The 23156-nt window shown below is 38.9% G+C and overlaps 1 protein-coding gene across 3 annotated transcripts in view; it reads right to left on the bottom strand.

Annotated features, from left to right (window-relative positions):
- Epsti1 (epithelial stromal interaction 1) overlaps window positions 1-23156 on the bottom strand; it is a 99675-nt gene that overhangs the window by 36229 nt on the left and 40290 nt on the right. For all 3 annotated transcript variants that reach the window (XM_042685790.1, XM_042685791.1, XM_042685789.1), the window contains exon 7: window positions 2805-2898. In XM_042685790.1, the coding sequence (XP_042541724.1) occupies window positions 2805-2898 (94 nt within the window). The remainder of the gene's footprint in view (window positions 1-2804; window positions 2899-23156) is intronic.

Below are 23156 nucleotides of genomic sequence, written 5' to 3' on the forward strand. Positions count from 1 at the left end.
ATTGGTTCCCAGAAAAGCTGCTTTAGATAGTATAATTAAAATTGTGGGGGGGGGGGGAGAAAAATAACTGAAAACCTCTCAATTTCTTAAACCCCAGATCAATAGGTATCACACATTTTAAAAATTCTATACACTGGCTATCCACTAAGGTAAAAGCCAAGTGCTCTCTTTGAGCAGAGAAGACATGTTCTTCACAAAAGTGCAATGTACATATTCGATTTTTTTCCCCTACAGCATCAGGAATGGCTTTACAAAGCATTCTCAGAAGAATTCCATGCATATGGATTAGATAGAATGAGAAGAGCATAATATAGGTAAAAAGTCAACTAAATGGATTGAATGCCAGCAACTTATTAATAATTTGGTGTCAAGATGAGAGAAGCTGTTGCATGTGGTTCATAAGGAACCATTCCGGAGCCAATCATGCTCCATATTTTCTATTGATAGCTCTGAGAATCTTGTGACAAATGCACTCATCAATCCACAACTATGCAGCTCTGGAGAGACTGCTAATGCTTTGGAGGACAATATTAAAATTCAGGATGATCTTGCTAAATTGAAGAAATGAGCAAAAATCAATAGAGCAAGCATACACAATTCAGCCAGGTGTTTCAAATCATAGGTTGCAGAAGCCCTCAAAGAGAAAGGAAGAAATCCTGGCAGGCAAAAACCCAGTCAGTAAGCTGCTCAATTTCTGGCTCTTCCCTATCCTTAACCAGACACAAGGATATCGCCCAGATGTTTAGAATTGGCATTTGCACATGATTTCACTTCCCTATTGAAAGCTTCCCAATTCTTTCTCCCAGAGCCCTGAAGTAAGGAGAGATGGTGGATTTGTGGGGTATAAATTGAAAAATTTAGACTCTGAAACATGATTTTATAAGCAGAGAAAACAGACAAACCTAAAGCTTGTGGGTAGGAGTATGATGACCTTTTCTGAGTATCATAATGTTTCCTTGACATTTTAAAACCTGGTCCCTATTGAGAAAGGCACTGGGGAGGAATGAAGATCAAGTTTCTCTAAACAACTTAGCTTTTACCTGTCTGAACCCTGAAAAAGCTCTGGACGTTTTAGGACGTAAGCCTAACTTTTCTTTCATCCACAAGCCTTACCCAAAGTAATCCTTAATTACATTAGTTTGTTGTCTGCAGTTAGCCTGTCATTAACCAAGCCCTGCTAATTTCTCTTTTTTTTTCTTTTTTTTGCTAGTCCTGGGGCTTGAATTCGGGGCTTGGGCACTGTCCCTGAGCTTCTTTTGCTCAAGGCTAGCACTCTCCAGTGCAACACTTCTGGCTTTTTCTGTTTATGTGATACTGAGGAATCGAGCCCAGGGCTTCCTGCATGCTAGGCAAGCACTCTACCACTAAGCCACCTTCCCAGCCTGATTTCTCTTTATAAGCAATTTCCTACCTAGATCTTCATCTCCATCTTCTCACCTGCCATCTTTGATGGTGTTTTCACACTTTACCTTGAGCAGGGAAGAAGACTTAAAAGCCTCTATTTCTTTAGATTCATCCTTGAAATGGTTAACAGTGTGATTTGGTGAAAATACAAACTTGACTCTGAGCCTTCCTTTCTTATGACATTTCAGTACCTTCAGTCCTTACAGAACAAATAACGTGAGTTCCTCAATGTGGCACAGAAATGCCTTCAGTTGTTTCTACGAGGTATTCCATCTAATTCCAATATGGGGTGCTTCTAGATGTCTCTATGTCTAAGTGATACCACTAACATTTTTGTTCCCAGAGCCTAGGGATGAGAGACATTCCATAGTACCCTGGCAACCTGAACACTAAACTGCCTCCCACCATCAGTGAACAGCGGAAAGCTGCTTATGGCTCCTACTTACTTCCCCAGACTTCTAGTTCACTTTTACCTACTGCAACTACTACTTAAGCCTTTTTTTCCCAACATAGGCCTTGCTGTTTTGCTTGCTTTTATATCTTCTGTGTCTCAGTGAATTCTGACATGTGGAATGACTCTACTAACTCATCTTTGTGGTGTGTGTGTGTGTGTGTGTGTGTGTGTGTGTGTGTGTACGCATGCACGCGTGTGCATGTATCTTTGCATACACACACATACATGCATCCAAGTCATGGGACTTGAACTCAGAGCCTAGGCTCTATCCTTGAGCTTCTTTTGCTCAAGGCTAATGCTCTACTACTTCCAGCTTTTTTTTCTTTTGTAGTTTATTGAAGATAAGCATCTCACAGACTTTTCTTCCTGGGCTAGCTTTGAACCATGATCCTCAGATCTTAACCTCCTCAGTAGCAAGGATTACAGGTGTGAGCCACTAGTGCTCATCTTTTAAGCTTTAGCCCAGGTGCCATCTTTAATAGGAAGCATATACACATATGCATACATACACATAGAAACACAGACACAAAGTTTGGTTTAGATGTTTCTTCCAGATACAGCAATGGTGTTTTCTAATTACAAGATGCTTTACCCTCTGCACTTTGCTCCTATTGTTTTTCTCCATCACTCTACTATAGTCCTTCAGGGAAGAAGACACATTGTACACTTTTATGTACACATAAAAACTCTGATGGAGGGATGAATGGGTAACTGGGTGAGATCAAGGACATTCAGATGCTCATAATGTAGCTAACAAATACAATCATCACTTAACACATATCTAAATATAGCTCAGGAAGGAGATGAGATCTAAATTTTAGTTCATTCCATCAACCTATAGTTTTAGCATTTGGTGCTATGCCAGTCATTTTGTGCCTTTAATCTCCAGTCTCAAAACAGCTCTTTGAAAGTTGCCAGATGGTTGTTTGTATGATGTTGTACTTACCCATGTTGCAGATTGCAGGTCATGGAAAGTAGTTTGACAGGTCCTTCTGTTTGGCAGTTCTGTGTCTAGCTTGCTCAAGAATTCAGCAGTTTTGCTATCAAGAATAAAAATAGGTATTAATGCCTTCATAAAAAATGAAATACCATTCTTTACTGTGCCTTGGATACTGGCCTAGACTTTATTGGGTTGATGACTAAAAATGTCCGAAGGAGAATAAAAAGTTAGGTTGGTCATATGCACATAGTTTTTGAGCCTTTGTCAACCACTCCTATGCATATCCTCCTTTGGCCTCATTATGTGAATAGTATGTGAAAGTAGTATAGAGTCCTATATAATTTTTACAGTATAGAATTCTATATAATTTATCATGTCCCAGTATGTGTGTGTGTATGTGCATGTGCACATGTGCTCATATGCATGTGTATTTTTAAAATCCTTCAATGTGTTTATTTGTAGATTTATAAGCACATTCAAGTTACCACAAACGAAAGAAACCATGCAGTCTCTGTTTCTTTGGCTCTGGCTTACTTTGCTTAATATATTTTTTTCTAAGTCTTTCTATTTCATTACAATGGTACAATATCATTCTTTCTGATAGATGAATAGAATTCCATTATATATATCATTTTCTAGATCCACTGAGGGACATTTGGGTTGATTCCCTTGTCTTGGCTATGGTAAACAATGCTGCAATGAATATGGTTATGTTGGTGGCTTTAGTGTGGATTGGTTTTTGTGGTCCATTGGATAAATGCCCAGGAGTGGGATTGCTGGGTCATATGGAAGCCCCATGTTTAGTCTTTTGAGGAACTTCCATACTGCTTTCCAGAGTTTTAAAAAAGTTTACATTCCCACAAAAAGTGTAATAGAATTCCCCTTTTGCCACATCACCACCAGCATTTGTTACTCAATAGCTATATGCATATGGTCATATAAAATAATATTTTATGAATGAACTCCAAGAAAAGGAAACAAGAGACATTTTTAGTTGCCATTGTTGCTGTTGTTTTCTCTTCCTTTTGTTAGTTTGCTTGTATTTGGGAGGGCAATAAGGCAGGACAAAGGGTAAACAAATACAACAGTGGTACTCACTAGACACTCTGTAGAAAATGAACTGTACATCTCGTGGGTGGGGATGGGAGAGAAAAAACTGGGAAAGAGCAAGGTAAGGGGAGATATGGTTCAAAAAGAATTATATACATTACTCATTACCTGGTTCATATAACTGCAACCCCTCTGTATATCAACTCTAAAATAACAATAAAAAATTACAATATAAAAAGTTGACCTTTTCTGCTTGACTCAGACATATACTAGTTATTGAAAATAAGGGAAACCATGGGACCTATGTTTCTTTGGGCCTGGCTTACTTCACTTAATATAATTTTTTCCAAGTCTTTCCATTTCCTAACAAATGGGGAAATGTCATTCTTTCTGATGGAGGCATAGAATTCCATTGTGTATATATACCACATTTTCTTGATCCAGGGGCATCTGGGTTGATTCCATATATCTTAGCAATTACTAGTATATATCTGAGACAAGCAGAAAAAGTCAGATAAGATGATGGTAAGTGAAATGAACGCCAAGATAAGGACTCAAGTGTTTTTTTTTTCTTGCTATTGTTTCTAAAATATTTATAAGGTACCATGTGATTTTTTTTGTTGCTTTGTATGTCTCTCCCCCATGGTATAACCCCTGTTTTCACTGTATTGGATGTTCGTATAATTTATGGAGTGGAAAGAAAAAATTTGTTTAAATAGGGATACAGGTTGACCCATTGAAACAATGAGATGTACAAGACCTTATGTCAAAAAAGGAACTTTACAACTTAGACAGTGGAGGGGGGATGTAGTTGTGGAGATGGGAGGGAAGGGATGGTAGGGGAAAAACAAAGGAGGAGGTAACAATGCTTGATTAAAAATGTATTCATTACCTTGTTCTTGTGATTGTAACCCCTCTGTACAGTATTTTCACAATAAAAAACTGATTTAAGAAAAGGTTGAGAATAAAATCAAAACAAAATACTTTTGCAAGCTTGTATTCATGAACACTATTTTGAAAAATATAAGATTTGTGAAATATGAACCTATCACTTCATTTTTCCATATCATGTTACTGACTTGGAAGATAAACACTCCCTCAGACTCTACAGTTTGGGACCTAATTTCTTTGTGAATGTTTAAAGTTTGACACCAGACTTCAGTATAGAATATGAAACATTATTCTTCCACAACATCCCATTTCATACTGGGTTTACATTAAGTTCTTCACCCATCATGGGTCTATTTCCCTAGGACTTCGGCTGTACCCAAGATACGTGGGTAGAGTCCAGGAGCTCTTTCCTATCTATTGATCAGAAATCCTTTGTGATTCAGAAAGAAGAAGTGTTACATTTATACATTTACACACACACACACACACACACACACACACACACACACACACACTTGCATTTGATTCAAGGGTTGTGCTGAACAACCTTCCATGGAGACCGAATAGCTCTGCTGATTGTGGCCTGCATTTCTGATATCTCTTTTTAGCTCTAAAAGATTGATGATCTAGAAATGTCCTCTGACTTTTACCATTCTCCCTCTCCCCATTCTATCCCCCAACACCTGGCTGATTCTGGGGCTTAAACTCTGGTCCTGAGATTCTTTTTCTCAAGGCTAGCACTCTACCACTTGAGCCATAGTAACACTTCTGGCTTTCTCTGAGTAGTTTATTGGAGATAAGAATCTCATGGACTTTTCTGCCTGGGCTGGCTTTGAACTGCTTTTACTTTAACCCAAATAATCACCTTAATTTCTCTTGTCACTTAGGTCAACCTTAAAACACGAAAATTATTTCTTAGTCTTTATTTTAATGGCTGCTCCATTCTGCCAAACGTTGATTCAACCTCATTGTCCTTTCCCATGTAATCTGGGGGATTTCTACCTGTCTGACCACATTTACAATCAAACATCTCATTGAGATCTGATTTATGTTGTACCAGCTCCTTAAAATCGGCTACCATATTCTTCCTTCCTCTTAACTTTGCTCATTTTCTCCTACTTTAGACCAAGGAATCAAGTACTTAGAACAAGGACATCAAAGGAAGCACAAAGAACTTGGGAAGAACCAATGTGATATCCAATGGGGAAAAGTGTCAACACACACACACACACACACACAAATAGGAATTGAATAAAGATGTGAACATCATGGTGAATAATTACTTAGGTAGACCATGGCTTACCCTGAATTGGGCAAAGAAGAGCTAAAAGTAAAGCAAAGCCTAGAACTGTGAGAAACATAAGACTTCAGCAGTTGAGACAATCAGCCTCTCCATTTATCTAGGATTACTTCTCTCACCCACAATTGACAAGGATACTAATAAAGCCACACAGCCTGGAAGATACTCCACCTTCTGGGCTTTGTGGAGTCATAAAGAGAAGAAAGTTACCAGGACATTGGATGAAATTTCTATATATCCTTAACTGAATGCAGCCCATAGCAGTGAATAAAGGGAAGGGAAGGAAAGGGATAAGGAAGGAATAGGGAAGGGAAGAGAAGGGGGAAGGAAGGAAGGAAGGAAGGAAGGAAGGAAGGAAGGAAGGAAGGAAGGAAGGAAGGGAGGGAGGGAGGGAGGGAAGGAGGGAGGGAGGGAGGGAGGGAGGGAGGGAGGGAGGGAGGGAGGGGAGGGAATCTAAATCAAGTTGATTAGCAGCCCCTGCTTCTTAGCTGCTGATGCCAAGCACATAGCCAATTCAACAGAGAGCTAAAGCTATATGGACCCACTCACACCACAAAAGTAAAGCAAAGCCAGTACTGGTCGTGCTTGTAATCCTAGCTACTCAGGAGGCTGAGATCTGAGGATTGCATTTCCATGGTTCCACAACAGCCCACTCAAAAACCAGAAGTGGTGCTTTTGACTCAAAGCAGTAAAGTTTTAGCCTTGAGCAAAAGAGTTCAGAGACAGTGCTCAGGCCCAGAGCTCAAGCCTCACAACAGACCAAAAAAAGAGTAAAGCATAGTGAAAAGGCCACAGGACTCCCATAGGAATATAAGTACAGGAATATGGCAAATATGGCTTATTCCTGAGTGCTGGGTACTCAATTGTACAAAGAGAAATTTCAAAGTGACTAAACTAACTGGTACTTTTCTACTGTCAACACAGTGCCTGGTATATAATTTCCATCTATTGGCTGACTGAATTGTAATCTCTCTAAGTGTGTTCATATGAAATAATAATAATAGGAGGAGGAGGGGGGAGAAGGAGAAGCCTCTGAAGATAAACAGAAGAAAAAACCTTGGTGGGAAGTACCACTAGATTGAGAATCTAAACTTCAGTATCATGCACCACCTTTTCCTTAGAATGTCTTTTTATCAGCACTGTGACTCTGTTACCTATTGGGGCAGAAGATACTCTTAACACTGTATCACTCTAACACAAACATGAATAGAGGACCCCTTTTGTTCTCCATATAATAATTAGTTAGATTGGCTTTGAAGATTTACATTTCCAATTTTGATCTTCACGGATTCTTAGTGATTGTTTTAGGGGTAATTTTCTGGCTTCATCTAAAAGATCTCTTCAGGATTAGCTCTCCTAAACATAACTCAGCTATACAAGGATAGAAAATATTCATCAAAATTTATATTTGTATGGTGTGTGTGTGTGTGTGTGTGTGTGTGTGTGTGTGTGTGTGTGTGTGTGTGTGTGCGCGTGTGTGTCTGTTTGACAGTACTGGGTCCTGGGTGCTGTCTCTTAACTTTTTACTCAAGGTTAGCACTCTACCATTTGAGCCCCCACTCCACTTGTACTGTTGTGGTGATTAATTGGAGGTAAGACTCTCATGGACTTTCCTGCCTTCACTGGCATTGATTGCAATCCTCAGATCTCAGCCCCCTGAGTAGCTAGAGTTATGGCGTAAGTCACTGGCTCTCAGTCAAAATTTATCCCCTTAATCAGTCCCTATAACTTGGTTTCACTCCCTAGTGTTCCTTACAGATAAGTGGTGCAATATGATTGAGTTCTGACCTATGGACCATGAGAGGAAGTGATGGACACCATTCCTAGGATTCACTCATTATAAATGTCCCATGCTTGTGTCACCACATACTTCTTCCCTGCTGATTGGCTAGAGTAGAACAATCTGCAAGAAAAATTCTATATTAAAGATGGTAGAGACCCTATCTATTTTGGTCCCTAAAATACCTGATTGGAAGGGCTTCTTTTCAAACGTATTTATTGACATATTAAATGAAAAGAAAGGACAAAGAAGACAAAAACATATAGTGATCGAGCTATTTACATATTTAGGGTTTCTTTGTCACAGTAATTTGCCTACAGTATAAAGTAATCTATAAAGAGAAACTTCTCAATTCCAAAAGTATATCTTAAAAGGTCAATAATAATCAAGGAAAGCTAGAGGAAAAAAAAGAATAAACCACCTAACCAAGGAAGCAAAAGATTTCTACAGTGAAAACTATAAAAATCTTAAGAAAGGAATTGAAGATGACATCAGAAAATGGAAAGACCTCTTACATTCATGGATAGGTAGAATTTATATCATGAAAATGGCCATGCAGACAACAGTGATCCCCTCAAAATCCCAATGACATTCTTCACTGAGATAGAACAATCCAAAAATTCCTATGGAACAACAAAAAACCTTGAATAGCCAAAGTAATTTTAGGCAAAAAAGGCAATATTGGTGATATCACAATCACAGCCTTCAAGTTCTACTACACAGATATTATAACATAAACAGTTTGTTACTGGCACCAACACAGGCATGAAGATCCATGGAACAGACTAGAAGATCAAGAAATAAAGTCATATACTTATAGCTATCTGATATTTGACAAGGGAGCCCAAAGTGTATAGTGGGAAAAAAAAGAGCCTCTTCAATTACTGATGCTGGGAAAACTGAACATCCATATGTAAAAAGCAAAATTGGATCCCTTTGTGTTACCATGCACCCAAAATGGATTAAAGACCTCAATGGCAGACCTAAACTTGGAAACTACTGCAAGACGGAGTAGGAGAAATATTAGAACTTACAGGCATAAGCAGGGACTTTTTGAAAGGAGTCCTAGGGGCACAAGAAATAGGGGAGAAACTTAGCACATAGGATTACAGCAAAATAAAGTGTTTTTTGCAGAGCAAAGGACATAAATACAGCCAACAATCTAGGAAAACATCTTTACAAGCAATACATCCAATACATCCAAAATATACAAGAGCTCATAAAATTAATAAAAAAAAAAATAATAAGCCGGGCGCCAGTGGTTCACACCTGTTATCCTAGCTACTCTGAGGATCATGGTTCAAAGCCAGCCCAGGCAGGAAAGTCTGTGAGACTCTTATCTCCAATAAACCACTAGAAAACTGGAAGTGGCACTGTGGCTCAAGTGGTAGAGCACCCACCTTGAGCTGAAGAGTGCAGGGACAGCGCCCAAGCTCAGAGTTCAAGGCCCAGGACCAACCAAAAACAAACAAACAAAAAAAAAAAAACCCTAATAAGCCAATTAATCAAAGGGCAAAGGAGCACAAGAGATTTCTCAAATAAAGAAGAATGGCAAATAAACACATGAGGAAATGCTCAACATCCTTGGCCATAAAGAAAATGCAAATCAAAACAACTCTGAGATTCCATCTCATACTCAGAATACTGCAAGTCAGGATATGGTAAAGACACTTTCACATCCATGTTCATTGCAGCAATATTCACAAGCCAAGTTATGGAAATAGCTCAGATGCCCCATAAAAGATAATCCACTGCAAATAAATGTGATACATATATAAAGTAGAATTTTACTTATCTATTAGAAAGAATAATATTATGTCATTTTCAGGGACATAGATGGACCTAGAACAAATCATGTTAAGTGAAGTTAAGTCAAGTTCAGAGAGACAAATGGCTCATGTTTTCTATCATCTAAAATATAACTGGACATGACAATGTACATAAGACTAGGCATTTACATACAAACTGTCAGACTAAAGGAGGATACCTTTATGGGAGGAACGCTTAATATACTACTTGAATTCCAGGAAATGGAAACATGGGGGTTTTTTTGTTGGTGGTGGGAGTGGTGCTTGTTTTTGCTTTGAGGATTTTTTTTTTTTTTTGGTCAGTGGTTGAGGGTCCTGAACTCTGGGCCTGGGTGCTGCCTCTGAGCTCTTCAGCTCAAGGCGAATGCTCTACCACTTATGCCACAGCGCCATTTCCAGTTTTCTGGTGGTTAATTGGAAAGTCTCATGGAGTTTCCTGCCTAGAATGGCTTAGTGATCCTCAGATCTCAGCCTCCAGAATAGCTAGGATTACAGGCGTGAGCCACTGGCACAATCGCCTGGCAAACTTTGGGGATTACTTTTAAAATATTTTTAGGTGGGGCAAAAGATGGGCACAGAAAGAGAGGAAGCATGAACAATGTGGAAAATGAACTATGCAACTTGTGGGTAGGTCCGGGAAGGGAAAACTGGGGGGAAAGTGAAGGAAGGGATGACATTGTCCAAAAAAAGAAATCTACTCATTACCTGACTTATGAAATGGTAACCACTCTGTACAACACTTTAATAATACCAGTAAAAAATTGTATCTTAAAATAAGATTCTCCGAGGATCCATTTGGCTTCTTGGTCATCTCAGAAATTTAGGTGGGGGAGGAAAAACTGGAAAGGGGTAAAATTTATCTTCAAAATGTCTTTTTGTGGCATCTAGAAAATACCTAGACCTGGCAAACAGAACATAGAAATTAGCAAGTAAATTACGCTAACATAATTAGGATTTTGTCTAAAATAAAGAATCGTGGGGGACTGAGATGAGAAGCATCATTATGAGAATATTGAAAAGAAAAATGCCTTGTTATATTGCAATTTGGTGGAATACTTAAAATATGTTAACAGAGATTCATCAGTAAAATTTGACCTTCATAAAAGACAAAAAAGCGGGGGGAATCTAGAGTGAAATTTTTATCTGCCCATTTATGTGGCTAGCCCAGCTTTGCGAAAGACAACTCCCATAAGGTTGATTAGCTAGAAAATTGGGGTTCTGGCCAAGCATAATAGCTCACTCCTGTAACCTCAGCTACTTAGGAGGCAGAGATAGCAGTTTTATGGATTCAAGGAACAGCAGCAAAACTGTTAGAGCTTATCTCAAAAAACAAGCTAGGCATTGAAGACAGCAGGCAATAAATCACCCTTCCTGCATCCTCAGGCTGGATGGAGCTGCACTTGCTGAGTAAGAACCAGGACAGAGATGTAACAGACCAGCTACTGTCAGCTCTTATAGGCCACTCCTACTTTCTCTCTACTGAGATTTTTTACGGTTTACTTGGGACTTTTTTTTTTTTTTGCAGTGCAAAGCATATTGGAAAGAAATACCTAAACAACCATTGAAAAGGGAAATCACCTAGAATTCGATTATTATCACAATATTCCTTCAAGGGCAATAGTTATTAGGGTAAAAAGTCTATTTTTGTTTAATAAATCATCAGTAATTTGCTTTTGCAAAAAAAAAAAAAAAGGCTAGGTGTGGTAGCACATGGGCAGAAAGCTTAGGCTCCTATCTGTCAATTGAAGGAAAAAGGGCTAGAAGCAAGCCAGGGACCAGTGGCTCACGCCTATAATCCTAACTACACAGGAGGCTGAGAGCTGAGGATTATGGTTTAAAGCCAGCCTGGCTGGAAAAGTCCGTGGAACTCTCATCTCTAATATACTACCAAAAAACGCAAAGTGGAGCTGTAGCTTAAGTGGTAGAGCGCTAGCCTTGAACTCTAAAACAGCTTAGGAACAGTACATAGGCCCTAACTTCAATCAAGCCTTAGGATCATATTCACAGAAAAGCAAAACCAAAAAGGGCTGGAAGCATGGCTCAAGTGGTAGAGTACTTGCTTAGTAAGTATATGATCCTGACAGGGCTGGGAAGGTGGCTCAGTGGTAGAGCGCTTGCCTTGCATGCATGAGGCCCTGGGTTCGATTCCTCAGCACCATATAAGCAGAAAAAAAAAAGCCAGAAGTGGTGCTGTGGCTCAAGTGGTAGAGCGTTAGCCTTGAGCTGAAGAGCTGAGGGACAGTGCCCAAGCCCAGAGTTCAGGTCCCACAACCTAAACCCAATAAATAAATAAATAAATATAAGATCCTGAGTTCAAACCCCAGCATTGACAAAAAAGGCAAAAAAAAAGTTAGAATTTTTTAAATTTAAAAGAAAAATCTGTAAATATATCAAAATTAACATGGAATTGCAGAAGTTTATGAGTCGGGAGGCTGCCACTTATCATACCCTGCTACAAGGCCTTAAACATTTCTCTACCTAAGAATCTTCTAACCAAAATGTTAAACTAGTGATTGTAAGCAGTCATAATTAGGCAGGTACTGCCATTGGTAAATAATCATTATAAACATTTTTCTTAGTACTTTGTATGTTACTCAGTGTCTCCAGGGCAGTTAACCTTCTCTCATCTTCTGGTAGCTAACATACAGAGTCAAAACATTTGAGTATGAGTCAGCAAAATAGGAGCTCAAACCTTGTGATAAATAGCACCAGTCACATGGGTCAAGGATAGAAGACCAGAGAGAGCATTGGGGATTTAGACAAACTACAGAGTGATCTTGCATATCAAGGGTCAGATGCTACTTAGTTCCACACCACTGCTGTCCATGGAGACACAGGCCAGGAATGCCAGATGTCCATGTTTTTACTGCTATAATCAAAATGCTGAAAATGTCCATTTTAAACATCTTGGCAACTAATGTAAAATTTTTTATATACCACAGACCTACATTGTATGGGGTCAAAAACAAACAAATACCTCAGCCAAAATGGGACACAAAGGCCTCCTGACTATGAGCCATTGATTTGTTTGTGCTGTGGATTGTGCTGTTGGATTCTGATATGCAAGAAAGAGCTGGGAACTGACCACTATGCTGCTTTATGTCCATCAGGAAATACTGTCATATGCCATATTTTATATTCACACCAAACACCAAAGTGCATCATTTGATTTACAGCTTATAACTCTATAATATGTGAAAGATGAAACACTGAAACCAACTATAATCCTAGCTAACTCAGGAGGCTGAGAATCAGGATCACAGTTTGAAGCCAGGTTGGGCAAAAATTCCATGAGATTTTTATCTCCAATTAACAACCAAAAAGCTGGAAGTGGAGTTGTGGTTCAAGTGGTAGAGAGCCAGCCTTGAGCAAAAAAAGCTCAGGACAGGACCCAGGCCCTGAATTCAAGATCCAGTACTGTTGTATGCATGTCCATGTGTGTGCACATGTATGCATGTCCATGTGTGTGCACATGCATGTACACACCCAAACACACATGAAAAATAAAACATTGTAGTACTATATAAGATATAAAGATGAATCACAGATGTTTATAAAGATTAAGGTACAAGATATATAAAGAACACTAACAAATTAAATTTTTAAAAAGACAAAACTCAACAGAAAAGGACGCTTCATATACAAATAAACACAACAGCAATAATAAAGAGAGGTAACTTAGAATTTATAGTGTTCACTATGCACCAAGCTCTGTTGAAAGCACTTCACATATATTATCTTTGTGACTACTTTGCAAAGGCTCTATTATCATCTCCAGTTTATAGAAGGAAGTTGATCAATGTCATACAACCAAGAAATGCCCAAACCTGAACTCAGACCCAGGCACCCAGAGGCCATACTTGTGACTGTAACACTTGACTACCTTTTTCTGAGTGATTCCCATGAAAAATGATCTTCAACCCCACTGGTAATTAGGAATATGAAAATAGAAACAATATATCATTACACACCTGCCAGGAAAGCAAAAAGAAAAAAACCAATATGTAAAAACCTTGTCATACTTTAGGGCAGGACAGACATCTGGAGGACCTTGCTTTCTTTCCTCTTAAGAATTACTGGTGGACTTTGGAAAGCAGTATGGAGTTTTCTCAAAAGACTCTACACAGAGCTCCCCTATGACCCAGCAATCCCACTTTTTGGCATTTACCCAAATGATCACAAACAAGACCATACTAAAGCTAAAGCTACCAGAACAACTATGTTTCTTGCATTATTTACCATAGGTAAGATATGGAACCAACCCAGATGCCCCTCAGTAGATGAATGGATCAAGAAAATGGAATTCTATGCCTCCATCAGAAAGAATGACATTGCCCCATTTGTTAGGAAATGGAAAGACTTGGGAAAAATTATATTAAGTGAAGTAAGCCAGGCACAAAGAAACATAGGTCCCATGGTTTCCCTTATTTGCAATAACTAATATATGTCTGAGACAAGCAGAAGAGGTCAAAAGTTATATATATATGACCAGATAAGATGATGGTAAGCGAGACGAACCCCAAGATAGGGACACAGGTGCTATTGTTTCTAACCTATTTATAATGTACCATGTGATTGTTTTTGTTTCTTTGTATGTTCCTCCCCCATGGTATAACCCCTGTTTTCAATGTATTTGATGTCAGTGCACTGCATCTTATATATACACTTCTCTAATTTGGGGAAGGGAAGGGAAAAACAACATGCTTAAATAGGGATGCAGGTTGACCCATTGTAACAATGAGATGTACAAGACACTATGTTGAAAAACGAACTTTACAATTTAGGCAGGGGAGAGGGGACAGTGTAGTTGTGGAGGTAGGAGGGAAGGGATGGTAGGGGAAAAAACAAAGGAGGAGGCAACAATGCTTGATAGGAAATATACTCATTACCTTGCTCATGTAACTATAACCCCTCTATACCGTATTTTTATAATAAAAATATATTAAAATAAAAAATAATTACTAGTGAGAAAACAAATTGGACTCTACACTTCAGAAAGCAACTGACACCACCTGGCACAGTGTCTAGGTGCTTATATCGGAGAAACTCTGGCATAGGTCAATAAGGAGACCTGAGAGAGGATATCATCCCAAACTACTTGTAAGAAATCCAGAGATAAAGAAGGAAATTAGAAAAAGTAGGGAGCAGAAAAATAGAGGGAAGAAGGGAATTAATTCTCATCATGAATTAACATGGGTATGTTTCAATTTACAAAAATTATGCCATTAGTATTTTCTAATTTCCACCAGTTTGTAAACTGCTATGTATGTAGCAAAAGTTAAAAAAAAAACTTTCAGGGTAAGAGAGAAGAGGAACAACTCCTAATATTCAAGAATTGATCTTGAAGAAACTCCAAAAGAAGATGATAGGCTCAGAGCTTCCTGTGGAGAGAGGGATAACCCTATAACGATTTCCCTAGGTTGTCTTATAGCCATACCAGATGGCAATTCTTTTCAGATTAACAGAGATTTAAACTTCTGGTATCATGAAAAAAAAACAGAGGAAAGTGATCAGGATATTGTCAAGTTGTCATAAAAATTTGTGGCAGTTTGTCATCTATGACCTGGGTTGAGAGCACAACTCCAATAGTACAGTACTTTTTCTAAAAGCAAGTAAGTGAGCCGCTATGTTCAAACCTCAGTACTGCTAAAAAATAAAAAACAAAAATAAAAATAATACTTATCTGTTAGTGCTGAGTAGTAACATTTTTATGCACATATGTGTGTGATCAATGTCCTGCAGTGTATTACACATGGTATATGTGATGCATTATCAGTTGAATGAGTAAGTGTATTGAAGTATTAAAAGTAAATTGATCTGATGCCCACCTCTCTACCTCAGTGTTATTCCAAACTGATCCAACCTGCAGAGTTAAGACTTGAAGTACAGTTTAAATAAAGCTATGTCTGTGTCCCAAAGGTATTATGCAATCCACACATTATTGAACTTCCATCTCTCACACTGAACAATCGCCTCTGCTTTACAAATTACAGCTACATCCTCATTGTAGTCTGTCCTCTCTGTAGATAAGATTTATCAACATTCCCAATCATAGCTAAGTGCTGGTGACTCATGCTGATAATCCTCTCTCCTCAGGAGGCTGAGATCTGAGGATCAAAGTTCAAAGCTGGAGCAGAAAACTCTGAGCCTCATCTCCAATTAATCAGCAATTCCAGAACTGAAAGCATAGCTCAAGTGCTAGGTCACTACTTGAGTGACTGAAGCCCTGAGTTCAAGCCCTAGTACCAGCACACATGCATGCATGTATGCACTCGTGTACACACATACACATACACACACACTCAAGATTATCCTTGTGTCCGTGAATTTGGTGACACATAATCCAAGGCACTTCCTTTCTTCCTTAGACCTTTTCCAGAACTATCTAACTAAAGAGCATCTAAATCCTATAATCAGCTTTAACACTGCCTTACTGAGATACTCCACTCTCCTCCATGGCATTCATTTTCCACTGCAGCAATGATTAAATTGAACTTGTTTAGATTATTCACTATAGGTGTGAGTTTGGTAGTTTTGTTTGAAAGTCACTGGCAGATGTTTCATACCAGGAGAGCGGTTACTGGTAGAAAAAGACAAAAGAGAAAGGAATGAGAGTTTAAAGACAACCTTTCAACAGTCTCCGTTGCTAATTTCTTTTTAAAAATTGTAAGTAGATAAAAACAAAGGAGAGGGTAACAATGCTTGACAAGGAATGTACTCATTCCCTTACTCATGTAACTGTAGCCCCTCTGTACAGCATCTTTACAATAAAATTCTTAAAAGTTAAAAATATTATAAGTAAAATCTCAGCCGTATGGCCTCAGTGCTTGATGCATATTTCCTCTGTGTGTTTGAAATATTTTTCAACTAGAGGAGAAAAGAAGCACACACACTTTCGTGGTGTTGACCAGGAAACACACACACACACACACACACACACACAATTATATAATAGTCACTATTTCACAATAATATGCAATCCAAAACAAAGATCTTTTGAAAATTTGTTATTGTTATTGTAAGGATGATATACAGAGGGGTTGTGATTACCTGAGTCAGGTAATGAGTACAATTCTTTTTGAACAGCGTCACCTCTTCCCACACTATCTCCCAGTTTTTCTCTCCCATCCCCATCCACAAGGTGTACAGTTCATTTTCCACATATTGCCTAGTGAGTGTCACAGTTGTATTTGTTTACCCTTTGTTCCACTTCTTCTGTGCAAGATAAAGCTCTTAAACTCTCTTCCAAGTCATGTAACACAGGCCCAAATCTTTTAAGACCCTTCTGACACAGTAAGACATTCTACCCCATGATTTCCCAGAATGTGACTAAAGACTTGCAAATTCATTTCAATAGCTACAGGAATAGGCAATAATATTTTTAAATAGAGCTGTGATACGATCAACACTATGGCTTTAGAAATATGTGAGCCAAGAGAAGTTGATGGCAAAGACATAATGAAGCCATCAACAGGGAATAACTATGGGACATAGAGGACACCAGCTATAACTTAAGGGACATGTGACAGATACCAACATGAGAGCAGTGTCAGGGAGAATAAAATGAGTTAACAGGCCAGGTGCTGGCAGCTCATTCCTGTAATTCTAGCTACTCAGGGGGCTGAGATCTGAGGATCAGAGTTCAAAGCCACCCCAAAGGCAGAAAAATCTGTGGGATTCTTATGTCCAATTAACAAGCAAAAAAAAAAAAAAAGAAGAAAAGAAAAAGAAAAAAGCAAGAATTCAGGCATAGCTCCAGAGTTTCAGTCTTGAGCAAAAAAGCCAAGTGACAGTGTAAGGCCCTGAGTACTAACACAAAAACCCCAGTAGTAGTACATGCACACATGCACAAAGTTAACATACATTAAATACAATAGGCTATCTGTGGGAAGAATTGACAGTGGGTAGTGGGTAGAAATTTTGCTCTGGCTTTAATCACTGCATTTAGCAGTCAGTTCAGAGTACCTCAGACCAGATTTCTCATAATAGGCTGGGTCACTATTGTTATGAAGTAGATAGAGGATTTTATATGTGTGTTTCTTTTTGTGGGGGGAGGGGGTAAAGGAAGGGAGTATTGAACTCAAGGCCTTGGCACTATTCCTTAGCTTTTTTTCTCAAGGCTAGCACTTCATGGTGGTTAATTGGAGATAACAGTCTCACAGACTTTACTGCTTGGGATGGCTTTGAACTGTGATCCTCAGATATTAAGATGTTTCTTTGAGTAGTCAAGATTATAGATGTGAGCCGCCACCACTCAGCAAAAGAAGGATTTTTGTGTATCTCTAAGTTGGCTTCATTAACAAAAGTTAGAAAGTTATGAATAGGTTGTTTTTCTATTCGGCTTACCTAAATTATAAAATTCTAGGTTGGATTGAAGCCTAGCATATGGATAAGGGAGCAATGCAGCCCTTAAGTGTCTTTCAGAAGTTCCCATGAAGGGCATTAGAAGTTTTGTGAGCACATCAGAAAGCAAACTTGGGGCCAAAGTGTGCATATTCAGCAGACCTGCCCAGATTCTCAACTCTAGGAAACTAAAATAGATGGAAATGTGCCTCCAAGGAACTAAGCATGCTATTACTCAACTGGAAGTATAAGAGACGCATGGGTCCCGATAGCTAGAATGAAGAAAGCTTCCCAAAGTTACAATTGATGGTTTGAGCTGCAGGCTTTTATTCAGGAATGGGCTTGATTCCAGGAGCTTTTCCAACCGAGGTTTTTGGTGTTTTTCTTTTTCTTTGCCAGTCCTGGGGCTTGAACTCAGGGCCTGGATGCTGTCCCTGAGCCTCTTTGTGCTCAAAGCTAGTGTTATACCACTTAAGCCACAATGCTATTTCCAGCTTTTTCTGAGTAATTTATTGGAGATAAGTGTCTCAACTTTCCTTTCCATGCTGGCTTTGAGCCAATCAGTTCTCAGATCTCTACCTCTAGCTAGTATTACAGGCCTGAGTCATTAGCTAGTATTACAGGCCTGAGTCATTAGCACCCAGCGCCAGTTGAGGTTTTAACGATTGGAGTGCTCTTTCCTTTAGAAACAATGTTGGAAACTGCCTTGGAGAAGACACAGCTGAAGGTCACAAAAATCCATCCTCTCTGTTCAGATCAGTTAGGGAACTAACTAACCCACGCTGGAAAGATGAGGTGAATTCAATGTGATGATAGGAGGAAAAACAGATTTATATCGCCAGGCTTCTTTTGTCTACTCTAGGCAACACTTAGGTATTGGAAGGAAGAAATAGAAATCAGCTTTGGCCCAGTCTGTTTCTGAGCTGACTTGCCCTCTCCACTGATTCTTCCACAGTTCTGCTCACCATGACCCTTTGATAGTCCTGGCTTCCAAAGTGCCCTATGCTCCTTAATTGCCTATATTGACATCAGGACCTGAATTTGGAGGCATCACTTACTATCTGTGAGTTTTGCAAATATTGTTTTTGAGATAGGGGGTCCTTATGTAGCCCAGGCTGCCTTCAAATTGAATCCTCCTCCCTCAGCTTCCTCCCAAGTATTGAGAGTATAAGAAGCTTCATACCTAACCTTGCTTTGGACATTTCTTCTTCTTCATTTTTTTTTGGGGGGGGGAGTCTGGTCATGGGGCCTGAACTCTGGGCCTAGGCGCTGTCCCGCAGCTCTTCAGCTCAAGGCTAGCGCTCTACCACTTGAGCCACGGTGCCACTTCCAGATTTTTTTTTCTTTTTGCTTATGTGGTGCTGAGGAATCGAACCCAGGGCCTCATGCATGCAAGGCAAGTGCGCTACCACTGAGCCACCTTCCCAGCCCCTGGACATTTTTTCATTACCCAACTTCCACCTGCAAAATGGAGAAATCCTTAATATCATTGATTTGAAATTAGATGGAAAAAGGTTTATATAATATGCTTAATATTAAGCCAGACAACCTATGGTTTCTCAACTTCATGGGAGATTCTCGATGCTTTGGGTTTTTTTGTTTGTTTGTTTTGGTTTTTTTTTGATCAGTCATAGGGTCTGAACTCTGGACCTGGGTGCTGGCCTTGAGCATTTTAGCACAAGGCTAGCACTCTACCACTTGAGCCATAGCTCCATTTCCAGCCTTTTCTGCTTATGTGGTGCTGAGGAATCGAACCCAGGGCCTCAAGCATGCAAGGCAAGCATTCTACCACTGAGCCACCTTCCCAGCCCCTTTGTTTTGTTTTTTAAGGAGCAAGTCCTTTTTCTTTGCTAAACTATGTACATGTGTACACTCTTGTGTTAGATGGTTATTAGGTGTGAATTACCATTTTAAATGTGGAAAACATACCAAATTTTCATGGCTCCTCAAAGTCCTGATAGTATCATTTTTCTTAACACCTGCACACAAATTGCATTTATATTGCCTCTGCACACCCTTCCCTCACCCCAATGCTAAACAGTCTCAGAATCCAAACTCATCTCAACATTCATCCAAAAACAATTAGAAAGATGACTATACTCCCTCCCCCTCATAAATCACCATATAAAATGCTGAGATTCGTTTCACCCAATGTTGTAAACAATCTACATTTGGATATTTAAAAAAGAAGGTTTAATTTTTTTTTCAGATTTTGGTATCTTTCAGTAAAAACTGACTCACAGAAAAGGCCATCCCAATGAACATCACATTTAAATTTTAATAAATCGTAAATAATTTTGGAGGCCAAAAATAATGGTGAAAACTATGACATCTTTAAATGTCTATTTCTACTCTCTCCTTTCAGGCTCAAGAATCCTAGAACTAATTCTGAATTGTGAAACTGGAGACCGTCCCCAGCCAGAGTTGCAGACTTAATGCATCATTAATCCGGTCTGCTCTTAGCCGCCAATTGCAATAGTCACAGCCATTCGATTTTTAAGGAAAAGACAGTGCTGCGGAAGTACTTTCCAGAGGTCTTTTCATAAAAACTATCCTGTGTGCTCCATCTGCATGTACAATCTGCTTGTGTATTTTCAGCCAGCTTGCATGGGCAGATTAATGCGTACAATTAGAAAGCAACCTCACAGGCATTCGATAAACTGCCTTCATTATTACACTCAGGAGAGTCCCTTTGGATGTCAATAAAAGCCTAGTTTTCTGCCTGTTAGCTAAATAATTGACAACACTAAAAATAATCAGAAGCAAATGAACAGAGTCAGGAGCAAGGTGCGAAGAAGAGCATATTAGGATGCACGAGTGGTACCCCAGGTGGCCATCATGCGCCTTTTCTCTGGCAACTTGGATTTACAGTCTACTCAAGTCCACGGATGACCTTCTTTACAGGAAAAACACACTGCTGCTAGTCTGCTGTGTGAACCACACATCACAGCATGCAGAAACCAGCAATAGATCGACTCATTTGTGAGAACTTATTTGGGTTTCTATTTTGTGTACCTTCCCTTGACAGCTACTGGAGAATCTAATTTGGGGAGTAGGAGCCAGATAGACTGGCTGGTCTGATGAACTCTTTGTGCTGCTAGAATGTTAGCTTCTTTCCTAGACATTTTTTTCCCCACCCTAAACTAGTTCTAAGAAAGCGTGATGACTTCTAGTGATACAGAGGGTCCAACTTTCTAAGAAGCCTCTTTCATAATTGGGGCACTATAATGGTCAGTCATTTCAGGGGCTATTGGCCTTCTGATTTTGAAAGAAATTTAAAACACCATGTTCTTAAAAGAAAAAAAAAAGCGAACACATTTATACCTCTTCTTGTGTTTCTCAATAGGCTTTAAAAATCAATTTGTGACACTTCTCAATTTTAGCCAACTTTTCTTTTTTTTCCCTGGCTAACTGGGACTTTCCTGATAAGCAAGAAGAAAGAGAAAGAGTGAAATTCGCATGTAATTGAATTCAACTAACTGCACAGATAGTGTACAAGGTGGCTGAGGGCAAAGCCTTCTATATAGAAGAGGAGTGATTGATCTTTAGTATTTAGTAAAACACGAACTCAAGGAGCTGGGAAGACTAGGAAAGGAAGGAGGCTGGGCAGCACAGCTTCCCACTTTTGAAAACTCTAGAATCTCCCCACCTTCCACCTTGCCATGTTTCAAACTTTCCATAGCAGGAACTTCCTTCAACTTCCCTGCCTTGTCCTTACGACCCTCTGTTCAACAATTTGATCTTCTCTTTCCAGTATGTAATGATTATGCCAAAGGATGGTTACAGTTATGGCTCAAAGAAGAAAATTAATTCTTGTGTTCTCCCTACTCATGAAGAAAGATAAAATAATACATACACTCTTAATATACCATTAATCTAGTTTCTCTCTCCTGGCATCTGTCAACTCAACTCAGATCTGCTTGGCTCTAATTAATTCTACCACATTTAGAATTAGCATAGATCTCTCTCTCTCTCTCTCATATATATATATATATATATATATATATATATATATATATATACACACACACATATGTATATATACATATATATATATATAAAATACAAATTCTGTAAAAATACAAACACATGGAATGAAAAAAACATGTGTACTGCCCTGAATAGTCACAGAAAGAAAATATTAATAAAATTTCATACCTATAAAAATAATTTACATAGGACCAGCAGTATGGTCCTTTGGTTTTTTCTTTTTTAAATCTGTAGTCAAGTAACCTAGAAAATGAACTTATTTTCAAGGGCTATGTAGATCATCTGCATTATGACAGATTATAGTCACTCTAACATATTAACATATTAACTACTGCTATTTGCAAATCAAACTGGAACAATTATCTCAGCATATAATCACCAACTGATGATTTGGGGGGAGTTGTTGTTTTTGTCAGTTATAGGGCTTAAACTCTGGGGTTGGATGCTGTCCCTGCACTCTTCAGCTCAAGGCGAGTGCTCTACCACTTGAGCCACTTCTGGTTTTCTAGTGGTTTATTGAAGATAAGAGTCTCATGGACTTTCCTGTCTGGGCTGGCTTCGAACCGTGATCCTCAGATGTCAGCTTCCTGAGTAGCTGCGATTATAAGAGTGAGCTACCAGCACCCTGCTAAACTCATGGTTTTGACAGTAACTTTTAAATGATACCTCAGTTGCTGGCAATAAAAATATAATGTATTAGGTAAGACCCTAGTTAGTTTAGATTTTGTTTCAGTATTTTATTTCAAGTGCCCTCTTCCTTATGTCAATATGTTAGACATCAACATAATCAGAAGTATTTGGATCACCAAAGAATCAATTGCTCCAAGTTACTTGTGATGATAAATCCCTCAAATTTAGTAGTATTACTGCTAATCAATTCACCACTACAGAATACTTTGATGATTATAGAAACCTCCATTTTTAGATTGAGAATAATTAATATAACAGCCAATAATCGATTTGCCAGGTATTTGAAAAGTTTCCATCATCTGGTATTCAAAAATTGAGTTAGCTGATAGCTCATACTGTAATTCTAGTTGCTCAAGAGGCTGAGCTCTGAGTATCACAGCTCAAAGTCAGCCTGGCCAGAAAAGTCCATGAGACTTTTACCCTACTTAACCACACCCCCAAAAAAGCTGAGGTGGAGCTTTGGATCAAGTGGGAGAGCATTAGCCCTGAGCAAAAAAAAAAGCTCA

Source organism: Dipodomys spectabilis, unplaced genomic scaffold, assembly GCF_019054845.1.
Source record: "Dipodomys spectabilis isolate Male_0828 unplaced genomic scaffold, ASM1905484v1 ptg000095l, whole genome shotgun sequence".
NCBI classification, from domain to species: domain Eukaryota; kingdom Metazoa; phylum Chordata; class Mammalia; order Rodentia; family Heteromyidae; genus Dipodomys; species Dipodomys spectabilis.